We start from the raw sequence: 23,991 nt of genomic DNA, 5'->3' as shown, positions 1-23,991 counted from the left end.
CGGGATTCGAAACCGCGACTCTCGAATTACGAGTCGAACACCTTAACACGCTTGGCCACGCCTGGCCCTCGAGTTATTTAGGCATCGAGTTCTACTTCATATAATTTATTGTCTGAACACATTCCTCCCTAGAGCTAACGAAGAGTCTCTCCATTGGTATTTAGGTATGGGATAGAGGAGGCTCAGCCTCAATGCCCATAGTCTTAATGTGGGCCCATTGATAATTTTATTCTATATAAAATTACATGGGACGTATAACCTGCAAAAAGTATTAGCCCCTGAGCCCACACAACCTTAAATCCGCCACTGACTTCTGCCCAAGTTACAGTATTTCACACTAATTCATACCATTTGTTGCCTGAGTACATTAATCCGAAGAGCCAACGAGAAGTCTCCCAAGTTATTAACGTATTTCACTCTAATTCATGCCGCTTGCTGCTTGAACTCATTTCTCACTAAAAACTTTGAGGATTCTCCAGAAAAATCTGTATGTGTTTTCTCTTTAAATTTCTGTATCAGGCAGATTATTCCAATTGAAATGTATCTGAATATTAGATACGCTATACATGAAAAATAAGTGTTAGGTAAAAATCTGTTCGCATCATGTTAACATGTAACTTGAAAATAGGTTAACACTGCACTATCTCTCCAGTAGTAATGTGTGTTTTTCTTATAACAAAACCACATGGGGCTGTCTGCTGAGTCCACCGAGGGGAATCGAACCCATGATTTAGCAGTAATAACCCTCTGTGAAATTGTTTTATAACAAAGCAAATTAAAACTGGTATTTAATCTGTTTATATTCTTCTTTCCCTTTTTACATCAATTATCCGCCACAAAGACAAAGAAAAGAAATACCCATTAGGGGATGCTCCCCATTATTACCACAGTAACATTAAATGAATGTTATGAAAGTATTTCTTCTGCGATTATTTGAAAAAGACATATTTTGTTCTGCTTTTTATTCTTATATTCTATAAAAACGTTAATTACGTGACAGAATGGATACCAAACTATAAAATAAGGTTGTTGAGAGTAAAATAGATAAAAAAAAACTTAATGGTTAAAACACATATGTGTGTACACATAAGGCCTTATCTTCAGAAATCAAATTTTGAAACATTTTATGTGGGATTAAGGAATGTTATGTTTGTTTGTTTTAAATTTTGCGCAGAGCTACACGAGGGCTATGTGTGCTAGCCGTCCCTAATTTAACAGTGGTAAGGCAAAAGGGAAGGCAGCTACTCATCACACCCACCGCCAACTATTGGGCTACTCTTTTACCAACGAATAGTGGGATTGATTGTGACATTATAATGCCCCCACGGCTGAAAGGACGAGCATGTTTAGTTTGACGGAGTAAAGGAGCGTATCATTTCATAAACAGACATAAATTGATATACTACAAACGGCTGAGTATGATATATTAAAAAGATTTTGAACGCACAAACAAGCAAACCACGCCACAACTATGTTGAACACCTTATATCAGAAGTACACTTAAACATCGTTGGGCGATCATTAAGTAGTGAGATGTCATTGAAAACTGATCGGTTTTGAAAAAGATATGCAACATCTGTTTCCGACATCAAATATTCGTAAACTCAGATCATAACGATATGTTCAGATCGAGAACCTAGAATTTTCAACAGAATAATATCCTTATGCATAAGTGAAAACGAAAGAATACGGATACTTGGAAAAGAAGGATCATCCAGCAACTCACACCACTGCCGTGGAAAAACCTGTCGATAAACCCAAGCAACAGCACAGAACATAATCAAGTATGACCACACGTGGCGACATAAACTGTAATGATGTGGTGAATTGTCAAAATATTTAACTTGAAAATTTGTTTTCACAGAATTCCTGAAAAAATATGTTTTAAAAAATTGTAAAACATCTAATTTTTATATATATATATAATATAATATAATATAATATAATATAATATAATATAATATAATATAATATAATATAATATAATATAATATAATATAATATAATATAATATAATATATCCGTTGTACCACTGAAAGTATTATGATTCCCTTTTAATGTCCCTCGCTGGTACTGCGGTAAATCTAAGGATTTACAACGCCAAAATCAGGGGTTCGTTTCCCCTCGATGGACTCAGCAGATAGCTCTATCTGGCTTTGCTGTAAGAAAACACACATACCTTTTTAATAGTGAGTGGGCCCATCTTTCGTGTTTACACTCTGGTCTCTGTTAGTATCAATTTTCACCACTCGTCGGTACACACCTGTTTAAACAGAACGATACTCCTAGGTAAGGCAGTTCTGAGTGTATTAATGTTTAGGGGCTTGTAGTTTCCATTCCTCAAGCAATGTAAAATATATGTGCATAGTACTAAATTAATTATGGCAACTGAGAGAAGAGGATGTATTATAAAAACAAATGTATACGGAAGTGCCACCACTTTATAGTGTAAAAATATACTGCATCAGTGTATAGTCACATTTTGATAGTTTAAAGTGGGATTGGTTTTCATCTAACCAATCAGAAAGTGTGATACAAGTGTAAAGATGTAATAATAGAACACTCATACTATATCCGGTAGAGTAGCAATATCAATCCAATTCTCGTTCCCTAGGGACGAAATAATACATAATTAACCTGTAGAAATCGAAGTTCTGGTTGGCCAAGGATAATCTGTATTGAAAAATTAGGGCAAGAATTCACGTTTCATTAGCAACTGTATTCAAACTCCTGAAAATGGTATATGAAGCTGTAAATGTTATACCATAAGAGAGATGAGTAGAAAACCAAGAATCTTCAAAATATGGTGGTGACGTTCATCTCAAGATATATTCTTTGAGAGACGGGGGTATTAGACTAGAGAATTTCAAACCTATTTACTATAAATACAGGCGCGAAGAGAAAAAGAACAGAAGACGTATTAGCGCAAATTGTTCTCAATAGATAGCAGCTGGAGAATAACAGACTGATAACAAGATTAAATGAGCATCACACCGCAAACAGGTTCAAACTATTCGACAACGGTCAAGTCTATGGATTTAATAAAGCTAAAGTTCCGGCATTGGTCCCCTCAAAGAAGGAACAGTAGATATCCCAAACGGCAGAAAGTGGAGCGGCACAAGAAACAGTGAGCAACATTTAAAGTGAAGAGTAGTGTGGGGTCGAAAGATGTTCAGGACTACATCTTACCAAATGTGTCAGTAATTTATGTATATATAAACTAGACCTATTTCCACAGGGTTTCAAAACCTAAACTAACAGTAGCAAATATTCTTATTTTAAGAATTGAAGTTTATATGTCATGCTGTGTTATAGCCTACAGAGTGCATAATTCTTCTCGTGATTTATGGCATGCTCATATTTTACAGACGTTTCAACAGTGCAACTTGCAACGTTAAACTCCCCACACTTACCTCACCCCATTTTATTATCTAATGACTGACGGACAGACAACAAACTATTGTATAGTGGTACGAGTTATTAAAATAGATGACCCCTTCCAGGTGGCCTTAGATCCTCTTTTGGGAGAATATTTTATGCCTTTTTAACTGCTGACAAATATAGGAAGATTCTTATTCTTCATTCCCTCTGAAACACGAAAACAATCCTAAACATACAGGAATGTCATCAAATATAAAGAGGTTGATGAAACATTCACAACCATGGCTGCAAAACTTCCAAGTGTGAACATTTTCCATGATGTATGGTCTTATGTAAAGATCGAGAAGAGCCAAAAATCATCAAATATGTTGGCTGATTTTGGGAGGAGGGGGCGAGCGTAAAGGACATTCAGAACAATACTTCACAAATAAATTGGCTGATTTTGGGGGAAGGGAGCGGGCGTAAAGGGCATTCAGAACAATACTTCACAAATAAGTTGGCTGATTTTTTGGGGGGAGGGGCGGCCGTAAAGGGCATTCAGAACAATACTTCAAAATAATCTATTGATAAATTGTACGCCATCACTAAAACTGCTCGTCGTGCTCTGTGTCAACAAATGGCTCTTCACAAGTTATTCGCTTTCCTTGTCTATTTTCTGTGATAATGTTTTGCATATACGCGTGTACTTTTAAGATGTTAAATCACTTTAAACCAAAGTCAAGCCAGAATGCCTAGTTAATGTGCTGGGCTGCGGATCGGTATAAGGTTTGAACACGTAACATGCCGTTGAACACGATCCTCATTTTGAACTGCAGGCGATTTAAAAAACCTACAGTGAGTTCCACTGTTGGGTTAAAAGTACTTGAGTAGCCAACTGTTTCCTCCCTTCTGGTCAGAAGTTAACAATTAAAGACGGTTATACATGAGCTTTAATGTCTTTGACCTGATTATTTAGCTCATGTGTTGCATAAGATGCTGGTCAGTTTGAATGTGTGATATACTTTTAGCCTTTAAATCGAAGCATTGATCTGATAAAGAATGTCCGGAGTTTATGAGCATTACAATGAATAGGGTATTGTTGTTGTCTTTTATACATATACGAAGATAATAAACATCCAGCGTTATAAAAAGAATATGCAACTTTCTGGATATGTTTGCATATAGCTGTTGCATTAAATTAGGTTATATCAATCATATCCTTACCTTGAACTTATGTATGATGCCGTAGCGGTTCAAAAGGTCATAGCTAATATACCGTAGAACTTGTCCACTGGCAGCTTCGTTAACAGCAAAAACATCGAAAGACCACTCATCGATATTCTGTTAAACATGAAGTGAGTAAACATTATTATATCTAGGAGAAAAACAAACGAAACGAACTATTTTAGGGTTAGCTTAGAAATATATCCAAACAATAAAACCTAAGCATATAATATTATATAGCTAACCAACCAAAGTTGGGTACGAGAGGGAAAGTATATAATCTATAAAATCTGGGCACGTGAGATTTAAACAACAAAAACTGAGTATTAAATATTATATCAAAACAAAACTGAATGTATAATATCGTACGTTTAAACAACAAAGAGTAAAGCACGCGTTGTCACATATCCAAACGAAATTGTGAACGTGCGATGTCATATTTTTAAAAGAAGAAAATCTAAATACATGGTACCATATAATAAATATTTTTTCTTAACGTTTGAATCTAAAATTAGTAGCAATAAAAAATACAGCTCGTGTTTTCTAAATCGATTCTAGGTCACCATTCAAGTTTGAATGTAACCTCACAAGTGTTTATACAAAGTGAGTGCATGAGCAAATGATAATTTCCATGAATAATTTTGACTTAACCTTAAATGTATTGATATCAAATGAATTATATACTAAATTTATCCACTAGGATTTTATTCAGTAATATCTTGCTATGCCCATCACTAGATCATGTATTATTATTTCTCGGAATTCCTTATACATACGCGTTTTTTTTTTTTTTCAGGTGTACTGATCTTCTAGAGACTGCCTTATAACAGCCTTACAGAAAAACAAATTACAGACTTCTGACCAATAGAACCTTCACCAAACCCTTTTAATGACGTTCCTACAACCTTGTTTGAAATACAGTGTATTTTTAGCAATTCTGTGTTAGTGATTATTTTTTATTGATGTAGAATAATCGTATGTATATTAATATCAATAGCACATTTACAGGTTACTGAATAAAGACAACAGTATTAATATAGTATTTAGAATTTAATCTTTTGAAACACTTTCTAGCCTCTGTGAATGTGTAGTTTGTAGTACAACTCGTGTGCTTCAAATATACTCTTAGAGTCTTCGTTTGTTCTTAATGAGAAACTTATGACGATAACAGTGCTTTACTGTACGCGGCTCTTTTACTAAGTTAAAGCTTGATTTTGTTGCTGAATCTGCGCTAGCCGTTTCTAATTAGCAGAGTAAGACTAGAGGGAAGTCATCACCACCCATCGCTAACTCTTGGGCTACTCTTTTACCAACGAATAGTGGGATTGACTGTCACATTATAACGGTTCCACGGCTGAAACGGCGAGCATGTTTGTAATAATAGGTTAAATGGGGTTAAATGGGGCAAACAATATCGCCTTGGAAAGAGATTATATAAATTGTTTTCGTATTTTTAGCGCAAAACTCCACAGTGGTCTACGAGCTCTCTGTAGATCACCGTGCGTAATCGAACCCCGAATTTTAACATTGTGAGTCTGTAAACTTACTGTTGATGCATGTCAAACACGATTAGACATATTGTCAAACATTGTAGCGCCCACTTGTAAAAATATTACTCACAGCATGACAGTACTACTTTCAAGTAACACTAAAGAATTTGCATATATACGTTAATGGAAATAACTCTAAGCTTCGTATTAACATTATTTGTAAATACTGTTCAAGTTATATTAAACATAATACAAAACACACACACACACAAGTTAATAAGAATGTTACCTTTAGGTGGTGCATGACTTGAGGTGGCATTTGTTGCATCAGAGACGAACTCGACAACCTCCGGTATATTCTGTTAATAATGACAAGCTTATTACACAACATAGTTTCAGTGACAGAGAAATACGTTATTTAATTTTTAACTCAGACCGATTTGCTTTGCAAAATTATATAAACTGAGCCTTCTATTGAAGATACAGATCTGCAGATATTCATGTTTGTTTTGGTTTGCAGTTAAGCACAATGCTACACAATGAGCTGTCTGTAGTCTACCAACTACAGCTATCGAAATGCGATATCATGCCACTGTGATATCAGGGGGCAAATAATTATTAAACCAGCTGTATTACGAGAAACATTTTTCACATGAATTACCAATGCTTTGTTTCGTTTGGTCTGGTTTGTTTTGAATTTCGCGCAAAGCTACTCGAGGGCTATCTGCACTATCCGTCCCTAGTTTATTAGTGTAAGACTAATAGGAAGGCAGCTAGTCATCACCACCCACCGCCAACTCTTGGGCTACTCTTTTACCAACGAATAATGGGATTGACCGTCACCTTATAATGTCTCCACGGCAGAAAGAGCGAGCATGTTTGGTGCGACGGGAATTCGAACCCCGCGTCCCTCCGATTACGAGTCGATCGCCTTAATCCACTTGGCCGTGTTGGGCCCTGTAATGGACTACTTCCAATTAGTTACTTCTTCCTTTAATTTAATTTAATCTGTTTTTTATGTTTTTTTCTTTTTTTGGTGGTTTGTGTAATAAATTAAAATTATTTGACAGAAATGCCGCTAAAGAAATTAAAACGCTATAACTAACGTTACGAAATACATTTAAGAAAACAATAACTCCCTTCAGATGTATTCGCTATTAACATAAATTTGGGATAAGAAGTGGAAAACTCATTATATTATTTGTTTCTCTAACATAATTTGATAAAATTATCAAAATAAATTAACAATATAATTCAAGCTGCATTTTAAAATATCACTCATTTTAATAATTGGTGTTATTTTACGTCGTTAATGTCGTCCAGATAATTTATACTTTTTTATTATTAAAATTCGCACATTGCGTTGATTGGTTTCCATAGTAAATCATTTGCTTTAACTTTGTAAAAAATAATTTAAATAATTTAATTTGTTATATAATTCAACACAATTAAATTATAAAATGTTCATTAATTTATGCCAGGTGGCCACAGTTACCTGTCTACCATAATGCCTGCACGAATGGCATTGGCTACCGATCTAAACCTAGGCTTATCATCTGAGCGCACTCTCTGTGCTGCTGCCTGGCGGGTAAATGTGGAAGCTAGCCATTCTCTGACTTCGTTGGGAACAGCGTCTGGATGAACTTCGGACAGGTCATCTTCATCTTCTTCCATCAACCATCTGAGAAAATATAATAGACAACAGTAAATGACTTTGAAGTGAAATTAAATAGTGAAGGAAAAAAGTGTATGTTAACCCGCTAAAATAGCTGTTTAATCAGTTGAAATCTACACATTAAATTACAAGATAATAATAATTTGACTCTTTCCTAACCCTTTAGCAAATCCAATGTGTATAAAAAAATGTATTATGGTTGAATCAAAACTAAATACAAAACTATTTACATTTTGGCAAAGGGCCAAATGATAAAATACAATACTTAGATAGATTAATTGTACATAAATGTGAAAGGCGTGCTATAATATAATCAAACATCTAAACACGTCCTCTACATTCCTTTACTCAGTTGCACAACCCCTTCAAGCATGTGGTCAGCTATCGGTCAGTTACCTCTTTCTTTCTTTGTGAACCTGACGATGACCGAAGAAGGTCGAAACGTTGTTCGCTCCTCTACATAAGAAATTTCTCAACCCAAACAAGCCGTTTTTACATGTAGATTTCTGTACATAAATTGTTGTTTTTTTATTAAAAAATATGAAGTGTTAACTGATTGGTCAATAAAAATAATTGTGTTATATTTGTTCTTCATTGTTTAAAGTTTGGGAGAAACTATACAGTATTTAAATAGCTTTTTAGGCTTTTCACTGAGTGGTCTTAGATGTGCTCATAACTGGAAATCCTGCTGTCTGCTGACCATCTTTACACATGCAAAGGGCTCAAATAATTAGTCTAAAGCTTGTGTATTACAATCTTAAAATCAATAAAAAATTAAAATAACTTGATGATAGTCCGAATAAATAAATAAATGCAAATATAATATAATATATTATAATATAATATCTATTTTAACGAAATAAAACATTGTCATTCATGAAACTTGCACATCACTTCCGGCTATATAAAAGCAATTCCTTCTTCATGTATTATTGATACAGCTTTTAGTTACTAAAATTTACTACACGTATACATAATATCTTAGTTGTAAACAGGAGTTGAAATTTGTTTCTAGAGCGTTTTTAGTTTATACCTCCATGATCCAGTGGGATTTGCGGAGGTTTTGAGATGATTTTGAGGAAGGAAAATATATTTGTAGAATAAAGTAAAAACCAAATAGCTACTGAATTTAATATACGGTCAGCTAATAAGTTTTGAGGTTGAATTCGAACTTTTTTCTGGACCATAAGCAATTTTTCACAAGAATAAAGCTAGTTAAGAAGAACCTTCTGGCAAATTCCTTTCCATAGATACCGAAGTTGATACATATACTTTCCAGTTAATTTAACTTCTATTTTATAACAGTATATAACTTTTTTTCTTAAATCCACCATACTGTATCTGTTCTTCCATAACACACAGAGTAGATTATTGATCTAATCAAAGCCTTGTCCACTGAGGCATAAGCTGACTCAACTAAATGCTATCGGATTTATTTCTGTGTTTCGAACGTCAACAACTAATATATAAAACTATCAACTGCATAATTTAACACTGTGAACTGTATTTAAACTGTGCTCAGCACTGGACGACTAGAACTACGCTAAAACTCGGGTTATAGTTTCTGTACTACCCACGTTGTCCATAGTGCACATTTTGATGGCCATAATTATTCACTGTTGTCCAATGTCATAATTTCTGTTGTAACGAAATTTTTCAAAGAACAACAATGTTGGTTTCAGACTGTGGCTTGAAACTTGTGAACCTTCGTCACCTTCAAATATTTGTTTATTATCTTGTTAATTGTACCGTGAGATATGCCCAGTTTCATAACAAAATTCTTTCGGATTAAAAGGTTCTGTTTCGTAATCGCATACATTTTACAAATGAGATCGTTCCTCTAAATTGGATTGATATATAATTTCAAAACCAATTATTATTCACCTTTTAATACTATCACTGTGCCAATAACTTACCGTGGAAAGGACTGTGACATTTCTCCAGTTATAAATCTACATTTCTGTCAAGCTGTGTGATAAGAGTAGCATGTAACTGTTTGACATACATCATCTTCCTTGTTTTAGATTGTGTAAAAGTGTTTATGATATATTAATGATAAACACAGGAATGTTTATGATATATTAATGATAAACACAGGAATGTTTATGATATATTAATGATAAACACAGGAATGTTTATGATATATTAATGATAAACACAGGAATGTTTATGATATATTAATGATAAACACAGGAATGTTTATGATATATTAATGATAAACACAGGAATGTTTATGATATATTAATGATAAACACAGTAATGTTTTTGATATATTAATGATAAACACAGGAATGTTTATGATATATTAATGATAAACACAGTAATGTTTTTGATATATTAATGATAAACACAGGAATGTTTATGATATATTAATGATAAACACAGGAATGTTTATGATATATAAATGATAAACACAGTAATGTTTTTGATATATTAATGATAAACACAGGAATGTTTATGATATATTAATGATAAACACAGGAATGTTTTTGATATATTAATGATAAACACAGTAATGTTTTTGATATATTAATGATAAACACAGGAATGTTTATGATATATTAATGATAAACACAGGAATGTTTATGATATATTAATGATAAACACAGGAATGTTTATGATATATTAATGATAAACACAGTAATGTTTTTGATATATTAATGATAAACACAGGAATGTTTATGATATATTAATGATAAACACAGGAATGTTTTTGATATATTAATGATAAACACAGTAATGTTTTTGATATATTAATGATAAACACAGGAATGTTTATGATATATTAATGATAAACACAGGAATGTTTATGATATATTAATGATAAACACAGGAATGTTTTTGATATATTAATGATAAACACAGTAATGTTTTTGATATATTAATGATAAACACAGGAATGTTTATGATATATTAATGATAAACACAGGAATGTTTATGATATATTAATGATAAACACAGGAATGTTTTTGATATATTAATGATAAACACAGGAATGTTTATGATATATTAATGATAAACACAGGAATGTTTTTGATATATTAATGATAAACACAGTAATGTTTTTGATATATTAATGATAAACACAGGAATGTTTATGATATATTAATGATAAACACAGTAATGTTTTTGATATATTAATGATAAACACAGGAATGTTTATGATATATTAATGATAAACACAGGAATGTTTATGATATGTTAATGATAAACACAGTAATGTTTTTGATATATTAATGATAAACACAGTAATGTTTATGATATGTTAATGATAAACACAGGAATGTTTATGATATATTAATGATAAACACAGTAATGTTTATGATATGTTAATGATAAACACAGGAATGTTTATGATATATTAATTATAAACATAGTAATGTTTATGATATGTTAATGATAAACACAGTAATGTTTTTTATATATTAATGATAAACACAGTAATGTTTTTGATATATTAATGATAAACATAGTAATGTTTTTGATATATTAATGATAAACATTACAAACTTTTTGCTCTACAGTAAGAATCAGCGATTCCCTGTAATGTCTCTCGCAGACGTTTGCTATAATTTTTTATTTGGATGTAGGTGACTTTAAGACTTTCTATCACGAGCTTTTGAAATTTCAAATATATCACCGTAATATATATGTTATGTTTCATATTGATGTTGTTATGACACCTAAGTAAATATAGTGAGACTAGTAATTTTACAAATGAAGAAAATATTTAAGGCCACTAGCCTACACCCAAAAGTAGTCTAAAGCGCTGCTGGTTACCTAATAATAGTCTGAATAGATATAATAAAAGAGTAATATGTATATTAGAGCAAATAGAATATTTTTTGCAATATTATAATTAAAATACAATATTTACGATTAACACACACGGTTAACTGTTTTCGCCACTCAAAATAAATGCATTTAAGCCTATTTGTTTTTTTCCTTGGACAAAACTTTGTTTCTACGTATATTTTCTTCTCACTAAGTAAGTTCAAATACAAGATTATAGTTAGAACAACCAGTATAGTTGTGCTAATTTGGACAATATAAAATGGATGTGGTTTTCGTGCAAAGGCCAGCGTATTGCTGAGTGATAAACCTATAATGAAGTCATAAACTTTCAGGTTAATGTTCAACTTAAGTTTACGTAGCATTTCTTAATATTTTTGTAGAAATGGAACAATAATATCACATGCATCACAAGCGAAGAAAAAAAGAAATGAATTAATATATTCACGAATATGTAATTTGTTCAGTTATTGTTTGAATGCCATCTTTAAAACATTATATCAAAGAAACCGTATTAGCAAGTAGGCATGAAATAACCGTTCAAAGTTAAAAATAAATGGTCTATCTAGATTTTAATATAGTGCATATATGCCACTGAAGCTTCCTGTTTAAAAAATTGTAACATTTCAGAAGAATTTCTTCTGTTAGGATGGCGATTGACGAGATAATGTCAACACGAGGAGTCCTCCATTGGACTTATAATACAAGGAGTCCTCCATTGGACTCACTATCTTAACTGAATCATAAAAAACGAACACTGCTTTGATGGCATGGCAGTAGTTTGGCAGTAAAACATAGACTCATAATTTAAATATTGAATAAACTGGTTTGGAGGCTTTTATTTGTTTTGTTTATTTGATGTTAAGCACAAAGCTACACAATGGGCTATTTGTGCTCTGCCAATCACGGGTATCGAAACCCAGTTTTTAGCGTTATAAGTCTGCAGAAATGTTGCTATGCCACTAGGTGGCTGGCTTGAAGGAATTTCACTTATAGACAGATATGCAGGCGCGAACGATATAACAGCACTCATTAAATGAACATATCAATGAATTAAGAAAGACATAGTGTTGTAAATTATACATTTGTTTAGATCGAATACTCATAAAGGTTTTGATATTGTCTTGCAGGAAATAAGATACGTTACGTTACTGGAGATTTATTTAGACCACATCTGCCTTAGAAGTAATCTGATGACGTTTCGAGCTGCTAGCGCGGATCCTCATCAACCAATCAGGGATTTGAGGCTGGTCCAGCAATATATCTTACATATTAAGACGAGAGTTTTATAAACTCTTCAGGTTTTCACTAAAATCTCCAAGAAATACTAAAACAGTATCCGACCATATACCGCTTTGTTCCTAATAATTGCGAGCTATACTAGAATATGGATTTGTGTGTACAATACCAACTATCCAAGTCGTAGAAACTACATTGCACTTAGTTTCTCATAACGTTGTAACCAAGGTAACAAACCAATGGCCTTTTAAACTAGGCTATTACTAGAACGTGCAGTGAATTTATATTAGCAGAAAGGGAAGAACAGACATGGTTCATCGCTTTCGCTGTAGGAAATTCGTTGAAAAAAACTATATAAAAATTTAAGAATGAGGTCGAAAAACTGTGTGTGTTTGTGTATTTTTACTTTGTTGTGAAATAGTACAGATACGTAATTTTTGTATTACACAGTTATCTGTACTTTCTAAAGTACACGTATTTACATATATTGTAAATACAAATATGATTACATTGTACTTGTTTTACATTTCTTTGCAAGAGATGCGTAAACAACAAATAGTGTGTTAAAACTAGGAACGAGTGAATAAAAACAAATATATGCATACATCATGAAAACCACAATCTTTTATCTTATGGTATTAAAAACCTATGCATACATCATGAAAACAACAGTCTTCTATCTTATGGTATTAAAAACCTATACATACATCATGAAAACAACAGTCTTCTATTTTATGATATTAAAAACCTATGCATACATCACGAAAACCACAATCTTTTATCTTATGGTATTAAAAACCTATGCATACATCATGAAAACCACAATCTTTTATCTTATGGTATTAAAAACCTATGCATACATCATGAAAACCACAATCTTCTATCTTATGATAACTATGATTTTAGTACAAAAATGTTTTTAAAAGTTTGTACTGAACCATATACTTGAAATAACGTGCATATGAAATGTCATCACAGGTCTCTAATCTGTAATCGAAGAATACAATTAAAGTATAGAAAGCATTAGCATACTAGTAGGGCTATAGTCACAAGCATGTTTGTGGGAGAGTAGTGGAAGTGGGGGGCAGAACTGTTTAGTGGTAATATTAATACACACAAATAAAGATATACATAAAAATATCCAAATTTGACTCGAGTGGTAGCCCGATTAAGCCATAGCACAATTTAACATAATATTTAAGGGCAACCTCAGGTATACAATTAACCAGCTTATACTATATATATAGTCAGTTACTGAGCAAACCTTTCCTTAAAGTTCTCCAGTTTATTACTTCCACCACATTTGAATATCACCCCCTTCCAAAAGCCAACACTCCTGTTATAAGAATAACTTTGCTGAAGATAAGTCTACCAGGTTTAATTTTATAACTTTGTCCCCCTAATTCTATCATTCTTGCCACTAAATACGAAATATACGATCCATCGAAACTAACAATTGCTTTAACAACCTTATGCATGTTTTTCACATTTCTTCTAACTGTTCTTTATTTGAGAGACAACAACTTCGGAAATCTTAACATCTCGTATAAGAACCTTCGTATACTGAGTATCATCCTAGTGGCTCTTCTCTGAATTCTATCCAACGTGTAGCATATAATAACTCAACCATCTAATGACCTGACATGAGTCTTCCTTTATCATCCATGCCACTACTTCTATATATCCTAATATTCTGCTTGCCCTAACTCTTTACTGTTGATGTTTATATAATTTAGGCTAAATGTAAGTGTTCACGTGCCAAGTTTTCTTCGGCCAGCCTTTGTTGTTGTTGTTTTTTTTTCATTTTTATTCTCTTTGTATTGTATTACAGAAAATAATTTCCAGTCAGCTCCTTAAAATCTTCGTAATCAAGTGTGAAGGTTGTGTTCCAAACGTCAGCCTCAGTCTTGGTTATCACTACTTACCTGGCTTCTTCCATTGATATGGCTTCAAGCACACAGACTGCATATCGGAGTGTCTCCTGAAGGAGATGAACGGGGACGTCCCCATGGGTGAGGTGCTCTGAAAGCTCCCGTAACCTGAAACACGAACCAGAATTAATGAAGAAATAACTATATAGATTGATAGACTGGATATATATACGAACTTAAGAATGGAATAGGATACATGGAGGAGTCAATTGGATAGCGTATATTTTTACAATAGATGGATATATCAATTACTGTATTCCACAATTCGTTAATGTATTCTAGCTACGCCTCTATAGTATAAAAGTAACAATATTCCCAGGTAAAAACACCTCTGGTGAGCGTTTGGTTAGTATTCTATGGTAGCAATGTCTCGTGCAGGAAACGTGTGTGCGTTACCTAGCGATGCATTTGATGTCATAACCAGTGATGAAATTCAATAAAACCCACATTAGATATGAAACTAGCGACTGTAGTTGAAAAGGTTCGAATTACGGTTAAAAATTATTGATGTTTAATATTTGGGTGAAAATTTATATTCTACATGCAGGATTGTTTTGGGGGACTCGATCTCTCTTATGAGAAAAGCGGTTCGAACTAAATTTTCATAAGTAGTTTGGCGACTTTGTGAACTGAGAAATTCTCAAAATCAAGTGAGTTGACCACCACATATAAGAAATATAAAAAACACCATAGCTCGAAGTGTATGTTCGAATTTTAAGTCTTGTGTAGAGTGTGTGCCAACAATATGGATATTGTTATAACATCATAAAGGTAGGGTAATGTTGTCTTCACAAACCCGTGTGCACTACTGAAGAGATTATGCAATGTAGAATACTGACCCGTCATCCGATAGGTTAGTGGTAAGATACACGAGAAAAAATTAAATAACTTCAACCCAACAGGACAGTAGATATGTCTGCGGACTCACAGTGCTATAAACCGGATTTCGATACCTGTGGTAGGCAGAGCATAGACAGTCCCTGTAACCTTGTACTTAACTTTAAAATCAATTACTCCACCATTGCTTTATCACAAAGTCGGACTGATTTTTTTTTAGTCGGTCGGTTTGAATTTCACACAAAGATACACGAGGGTAGCCGTCCTTAATTTAGTAGTGTAAGACCAGAGATAAGGCAGCTAGTGATCACCACCCACCGCCAACTCTTGGGCTACTCTTTCACTAACGAATAGTTGGATTGACCGTCACATTAGAACGCCTCCACGGCTGAAAGGGCAAGCATGTTTGTTGCGACGAGGATTCGAACCCGCGACCCTCGGATTACGAGTCGAGTGCCTTAACCACCTAACTATACCGGGCTTCGTTGGTCGCCAGAAACCAAATTTGTAATTGCGATTTATTTACTCTACAGTTAAAATAGGGAAAGTAATTTGTTAGTTTCCAAAGTGTAAAACGAGAGTAATTAAAGACTATTTAATAACAAGAAAGCTTAAACTATCCGTAATTTATTTATTTACGTTTAAAAACCACAAAAAGCTGATTTTCCAAACTATTTTAAAGCATTACACCACTTGCAATGGTGTTGATATAACAGTATTATGTAAGTGGAAAGTCACACAATGGGCTATACATGTTGCATCCGTCTGAAAGGGCTCGTCATGGTCAGAGCTCTCGCCTTGTAATATGAGGGTAACGGATTCGAATCCCCGTTGCACCAAAAATGCTCTTCCTTTCAGCCGTGGGGGTGTTATAATGTTATGGTCAATTCCACTATTCCTTCGTAAAAGAGTAGCCCAAAAGTTGACGGTGGGTGGTGATGACTAGCTGCCTTCCGTTTAGTCTTCCACTGCTAATGCAGATAGCCCTCATTTAGCTTCGCTTAAATTTCAAACACAAACGAACAAACCTTCTGAGGAACCGACCACCGCTCGAAATTTAGCATTCTAAACCCACAAGCTTGCTGATAAGACAATTAAGAACAACGTGACGGTAATCTGTAAGTGTAATAACGAGTCATCACCTTGTCATAGTTTTAATATAAAATAATAATTGTAATAAAAATATACAGACGGTTTCTACCATAAAGAGTATACAAAGGCCATGGTAAGACTACTATAATTTTACAGCCTTTTAGGCTATTGATAGTTTAAGAAGATATTCGAAAATGAGCATTGCGTGAAAAACAGTAACATTATTTATTAACATGTGTGTTATATATTAACAATAGTATTAAAACAGTAACATTATTTATTAACATGTGTGTTATATATTAACAATAGTATTAAAACAGTAACATTATTTATTAACATGTGTGTTATATATTAACAATAGTATTAAAACAGTAACATTATTTATTAACATGTGTGTTATATATTAACAATAGTATTAAAACAGTAATATTATTTATTAACATGTGTGTTATATATTAACAATAGTATTAAAACAGTAATATTATTTATTAACATGTGTGTTATATATTAACAATAGTATTAAAACAGTAACATTATTTATTAACATGTGTGTTATATATTAACAATAGTATTAAAACAGTAACATTATTTATTAACATGTGTGTTATATATTAACAATAGTATTAAAACAGTAATATTATTTATTAACATGTGTGTTATATATTAACAATAGTATTAAAACAGTAATATTATTTATTAACATGTGTGTTATATATTAACAATAGTATTAAAACAGTAACATTATTTATTAACATGTGTGTTATATATTAACAATAGTATTAAAACAGTAATATTATTTATTAACATGTGTGTTATATATATAACAATAGTAATAAAACAGTAATATTATTTATTAACATGTGTGTTATATATTAACAATAGTATTAAAACAGTAATATTATTTATTAACATGTGTGTTATATATTAACAATAGTATTAAAACAGTAATATTATTTATTAACATGTGTGTTATATATTAACAATAGTATTAAAACAGTAACATTATTTATTAACATGTGTGTTATATATTAACAATAGTATTAAAACAGTAATATTATTTATTAACATGTGTGTTATATATTAACAATAGTATTAAAACAGTAATATTATTTATTAACATGTGTGTTATATATTAACAATAGTATTAAAACAGTAATATTATTTATTAACATGTGTGTTATATATTAACAATAGTATTAAAACAGTAACATTATTTATTAACATGTGTGTTATATATTAACAATAGTATTAAAACAGTAACATTATTTATTAACATGTGTGTTATATATTAACAATAGTATTAAAACAGTAATATTATTTATTAACATGTGTGTTATATATTAACAATAGTATTAAAACAGTAATATTATTTATTAACATGTGTGTTATATATTAACAATAGTATTAAAACAGTAACATTATTTATTAACATGTGTGTTATATATTAACAATAGTATTAAAACAGTAACATTATTTATTAACATGTGTGTTATATATTAACAATAGTATTAAAACAGTAATATTATTTATTAACATGTGTGTTATATATTAACAATAGTATTAAAACAGTAATATTATTTATTAACATGTGTGTTATATATTAACAATAGTATTAAAACAGTAACATTATTTATTAACATGTGTGTTATATATTAACAATAGTATTAAAACAGTAACATTATTTATTAACATGTGTGTTATATATTAACAATAGTATTAAAACAGTAATATTATTTATTAACATGTGTGTTATATATTAACAATAGTATTAAAACAGTAATATTATTTATTAACATGTGTGTTATATATTAACAATAGTATTAAAACAGTAATATTATTTATTAAAATGTGTGTTATATATTAACAATAGTATTAAAACAGTAATATTATTTATTAAAATGTGTGTTATATATTAACAATAGTATTAAAACAGTAATATTATTTATTAACATGTGTGTTATATATTAACAATAGTATTAAAACAGTAACATTATTTATTAACATGTGTGTTATATATTAACAATAGTATTAAAACAGTAACATTATTTATTAACATGTGTGTTATATATTAACAATAGTATTAAAACAGTAACATTATTTATTAACATGTGTGTTATATATTAACAATAGTATTAAAACAGTAATATTATTTATTAACATGTGTGTTATATATTAACAATAGTATTATTTAACTGAAAAACAGGAAGCGCTTAAAGTATAACTTCTGTTATTTTATATTCTTATATTCACTGTTGGCACAGCGGTTAGTCTACGGATTAACAATGCTAAAAACATGGGTTTGATTCCTATTGGTGGACAAAGCAGAGAGTCCGCCAATGTGACTTCTCTGTAAGAAACGCACACTCGATTCTTCTACATTTTTGTTCCGTATTTAAATTTTAATCGCTTAAAAATGAATTTCAGCTATTACAGTTTGGTTCATGAGTAATAAATACTGTTAGTTAGTAGCTCCGAGTGAGCTGATAAATTAGAATTTAAATTAGAGTCACACAACTTGAACTTCAACTACCTCAGTTAGTTCATAACGGATAATGTCACAAGATAATAATTTCTCAGTTGTTAAATCATGAGTGGAACAAACAGAAACTTTTTATTCGAATTTGTAAAACGATCGAATGTGTTGTTTGTTTGTGTTGTGTAAGTCTTAACATTATTTTTTACTTTCATTCTAATGTGTTGATAAAACGAAAAGGAAGAAAAAGGGGAATCGAAATAGCACCAATATAAATACAAAGTTTGACCTCCCATAAACTCATAGTGTTTGGATTATCTGTAACATAAACACGCAAGGTAGAGAACACCAGACCAAGCCGCCAAACTGTCGGCAATGGGTCATCACTTCGAGTGGTTGTTTAGGCTGTGAGCTGTACACGAGAATGTTCTAGACGTCACCAAAACGGGTGTAAAGTGGTCTGTAAATGGAAGGAGAAATAGCGACCACTAACCATTCCAATAAGCTACACTAGTATGTGTGTACTACAGTGACCACTTTATGAATATGACCATATATGTCTTTAAAATTATCATCCGTACGTTTCAATTTTCATAAGAACTAAGTAATTATCGCATGTTATTTTTCAGCAGGATATCTAACTTAATTACATAACTTGTGAGTTTACACACAGATATGCCTCTGAAATGATCATCTGTACGTTTCATGATCAAATACCATAAGATTTATATAGTTATTGCATATCACGTTTCAACACGCTAACTTAATTAAGTGATTTCTTGTGGGTTCACGTTCAGATTTTGACTGTTCTCTCCTGAATAAACACTTGCTCCAGCGTGATCAGTCTAGCGCGTGAAGTCTGACTTAAGCGGTACAGTTAAGTGCTTAATATTTTAAAATGGACAACAAGTTTTAAAATTTAAAAGCTAATAAGAGATTTTGTATTAACCAATTTTTTTGATATTTTAAAAACTTTTAATACTGATATATATATATATAAATATTTATGGTTTAGTTTTGAATTTCGCGCAATGCTACACGAGGGATATCTGCGCTAGCCGTCCCTAATTTAGTAGTGTAAGGCTAGAGGGAAAGCAGATAGTCATCACCATCCACCACCAACTCTCGGGCTACTCTTTTACCAACGAATAGTGGGATTGACCGTCACATTATAACGTCCCCACAACTGAAAGGTCAAGCGTGTTTGGTATGACGGGGAGTCGAACCCGCGACCCTCGAATTACGAGACGAGTGCCTTAACCACCTGGCCTGTATAATTTATGGTAAGACTTTAAACAAGGTACAGGCCAAAGTTTTGATCAAGACAAAACCATAAAAACAAAACAAAATGGAACTCTCCGAAGAAACCTGGTAACTAAAGGTTAGATTAAAACAAACCCTAAATGGCACTTTCCAAAGAAATAAGAACAAAATCAACACCAAGATAAAAATAATAGTTTTAAGTTAATCTTTGACCAATGACCTTGTAATTAAATCTGAACTTAGACCCCAAGGCTTATGTTTACATGTTGGTTTTGAGTTCCATGAATTTGATTCTTAAAACTAACCCAGAAATTTATGTTCATTTCCGATAATCATCACAGATTAAAATACATAAAGATTGTCATTTTATGTAACACGTGCTGACAAATGTAGAAACACAGGCAGACGTGGAAAAAAAAGGAACATAACTATTGCTGTTTTGTTTGTTTGTAATTAAGCACAAAGCTACACAATGGGCTATCTGTGCTCTGCCCACCAAGGGTGCCGAAAACCGGTTTCTCTAAGTCCACATGTACCAAATGAGGGTGGGGATTAGTGCGTAACACTTATGGTAAAAGGAACGCCTTGTTGTCTATACAAAGACTGATCAAAGGGGTCATTTTAGCTTCCAATAAACTTTGACTATTATAAAGCATAGTTTTGTATGTTAAGAGCGTTTTTTATCAGTCCGTATAGAAACTCTGGAGTTACTGTTTGGTAAACCACCACCAGGAAATGTGCAATTCTTTACTAACTTTAGTTTTTTAAAAGAATAAATATTTAATTTATATAAACAACTAGAGAGAACTGTTCTTATAAAAATTCCTTTTTGTTTGCTTATTTTTTTAAAAATATACAGGTCGAATTCGTTTCGTAACGTTTATAATCAAATTATTTATATACAAAATGTAGGCCTCGCATCCTCACCAAATACATGGCCAAGTACTTGTTTTACTAGCCACTGAAACTAAAGTATAACAATGGAACAAGGACAAATAACTGAATCATTCTTGGACCAACTTTAAAACTTACAATTGGGCAAACGAGATTCGCGATTCATCAAAGGTTTAATCTTGTCCCCACCCATCCACTCACAGGAAAACAAAAACTAATAGCAGCTAGGAATGAACTCGTAAGTAATATTGACCGTTTAAATATTAAAGAGGTATAGTGAAAGCAGTAACTGAACAGCTATTTCTATCTTTATTCTACTTAACGCTAAACGTTTAAATAATATTCTGGAAATGAGCCATAAAAATGGTAAAAAAAACACCAATAAAACGAGTAAGGAACAAATTTTGTTTGAGATCAGAAAACCAGATCTCTGTATCCTGATCTTTTTTATTAGTTTTCACATTCTCGAGTACAGGTAATTTATATTTAGTGAACTTTAAATACTTGTGTTTTTTTATAGCAGAGTAACTTCGGGTTATCTACTGAGCTCACCGAGGGGAATCGAACCCTTGATTTCAGCGTTCTAAATTCGTAGACTTACGGCTTTACCAGCGGGGGACTGACTTTTGTACTTATTGTATTTATTAATAAATGACAATTCGCATAACACTCACCATGATGGGTTGAAATTATAACTTTTACATGTATCTTATTCACTCGTTAAATATAAAGCAAGTAAATTTGTGAATAGGAAAGGAAGAGACAGAACACCTAAACACAATAATACTGATGTTAAGTATCTTTGTTTTATGCAGCCTTCATGACAGAAGAAAGAGTGCTACTGATCTTAGGTACGAGGTAAACAACCATGTACCAAATGGCAGAAAAGTGTCCTGATCTACAGTATCAATAAAACACAGCGAGAATGGAATATCTGGTCATGTAGCAGTTTAAAAAAAACACAAAAAACCCTTTACTTTAATCTTCAAATATTGTCACGAGACTGAAATTTGCTGAAAAGTACAAAAACTGAATTGTTGATGACTGGAAGAGGGTGTCATGGATGGATGAGTCTAAGTTTGAAGTATTTGTTTTAAAGCGTAGATTGAATGTCCGGCGGAAGAAAGGTGAAAGGTACTTGCCTCAATGCACAGAACCTACCATGATGCACGGGTGAGCAGTGGGATTGTTAGAGGAGGGGGTTCTGCTGAGGCGACAGGCATTATGTGCAAAATATATGGAATAATGAACCAGCCAAATTCCAGATCTGCTCAATTGGGTTGAGACTGGGGCACTGTGAGGGGTCATTGCATCATTGGAATGACTCCAGCAACTTTTTTATTAGCTAAATAATTTCATAATAGGTTAAATAAGTCATTCCAATGATGCAATGACCCCCACAGCGCCCCAGCCTCAACCCAATTGAGTAGATCTGGAGTTTAATAGGTAAAAACTTACAAATCAAAGTTACTTCTAAAAATACTTTTTATCAGTGTATTAAAGATACTTGGAGTAAAATACCAAAGGACACTTTGATTAAATATGTTGCAACAATGGCTGAAATATTGTCTGCAGTTATTGAAACAAAAGGGAAATACACACAATATTAACTGTTTACTGAACTCGATCACTTCTACTGAGTTTCTGTTGTACTAAATACAAAAATTAATAAACTTTGGATGTTTCACCTGTGATTTACTTTCCATTGTTCTTTGAAAGTAGCCTGAAATATAATTTTTGACTTTGTTCTAACAGTACACTGACGTACACATTTCTACACAGTTTCTGGGAAATTAATTAAAAAATCATACAAACTTTCATGAAATAGGTACAAACTTTGAAATAACGTTTTGGAAAGTTCCTTAGACTTTCTTGAAAATAAATAGAAAATTCAACACATGAAAATTAGTTTTTAAAAAATTCTAAAGACTTTCTTGAAAATAAGTACAAAGTTGCTGATATAAGTACAAGATGTGGCGGATCTTGGAAGCAAATACAAACTTCTGAGGACTTTCTCGGAAATAAACACGGATTTCGAGCGTACATTGGCCACTATCGGTTTTGTTTGTTTGTTGTGAATTTCGCACAAAGCTACACGAGAGTTACCTGCGCTAGCCGTCCCTAATTTAGCAGTGTAAGACTAGAAGAAAGGCAGCTAGTCATCACCACCCACCACCAACTCTTGGGTTACTCTTTTAACCAATGAATAGTGGGATTGACGGCTACAAAACGCTGAAAGGGCGAGCATGTTTGGTATGACGGGAATTCGCACCCGCGACCCTCAGATTACGAGTCAAACGCCTTAACCCACCTGGCCATTCCGGGGTAAGAGGGTTTTATTAACACTCTTTAAACCGTTACGTGTTATCCCCCTGTTAAGTTAAGATCACCGAAATATATCGGTAGGCATCGTGTTGACAGTACCGTTCAGAAAATTCTGTAGCACGATCATTTGCATCTGTTATATCTCTTCCATTTTTGATGTTCAGTCAAAGAATAGTTCAAATATTTGTTCCGTGTAAATTTGCTCTGCAGTTACAACGCCTGTTAGAAGATTTTTGTTTGTATATTAAAAGCGTGATATTAAATTCTTTATATTTAACGAGTGGATAAGATATATGTCAAAGTTATAATTTCAACCCATCGTGATGAGTATTATGCGAACTGTCATTTATTAATATATACAATAAGTATAAAAGTCAGTTCCCCGCTGATATAGCG

At 32.4% G+C, this 23,991-nt stretch overlaps 1 protein-coding gene and 1 long non-coding RNA gene across 5 annotated transcripts in view; one reads left to right on the top strand and one right to left on the bottom strand.

Moving 5' to 3' along the window:
• LOC143228966 (uncharacterized) overlaps window positions 1–7,694 on the top strand; it is a 44,265-nt gene extending 36,571 nt beyond the window's left edge. For all 3 annotated transcript variants that reach the window (XR_013015579.1, XR_013015580.1, XR_013015578.1), the window contains exons 2-3: window positions 5,381–5,525; window positions 7,556–7,694. This is a non-coding gene — a long non-coding RNA (uncharacterized LOC143228966). The remainder of the gene's footprint in view (window positions 1–5,380; window positions 5,526–7,555) is intronic.
• Window positions 1–23,991, bottom strand: part of LOC143228964 (dual specificity calcium/calmodulin-dependent 3',5'-cyclic nucleotide phosphodiesterase 1A-like) — a 147,350-nt gene that overhangs the window by 23,243 nt on the left and 100,116 nt on the right. For both annotated transcript variants that reach the window (XM_076460501.1, XM_076460500.1), the window contains exons 4-7: window positions 14,706–14,819; window positions 7,570–7,755; window positions 6,364–6,433; window positions 4,585–4,701 (exon numbers count right to left, since the gene is read on the bottom strand). In XM_076460501.1, coding sequence (XP_076316616.1) covers window positions 4,585–4,701; window positions 6,364–6,433; window positions 7,570–7,755; window positions 14,706–14,819 — 487 coding nt within the window. The remainder of the gene's footprint in view (window positions 1–4,584; window positions 4,702–6,363; window positions 6,434–7,569; window positions 7,756–14,705; window positions 14,820–23,991) is intronic.

Source organism: Tachypleus tridentatus, chromosome 10 (assembly GCF_004210375.1).
Source record: "Tachypleus tridentatus isolate NWPU-2018 chromosome 10, ASM421037v1, whole genome shotgun sequence".
In the NCBI taxonomy this organism is placed as follows: Eukaryota; Metazoa; Arthropoda; class Merostomata; order Xiphosura; family Limulidae; genus Tachypleus; species Tachypleus tridentatus.
Note: the sequence above shows the minus strand (reverse complement) of the source record. Positions and strands in the feature narration are given on the sequence as shown.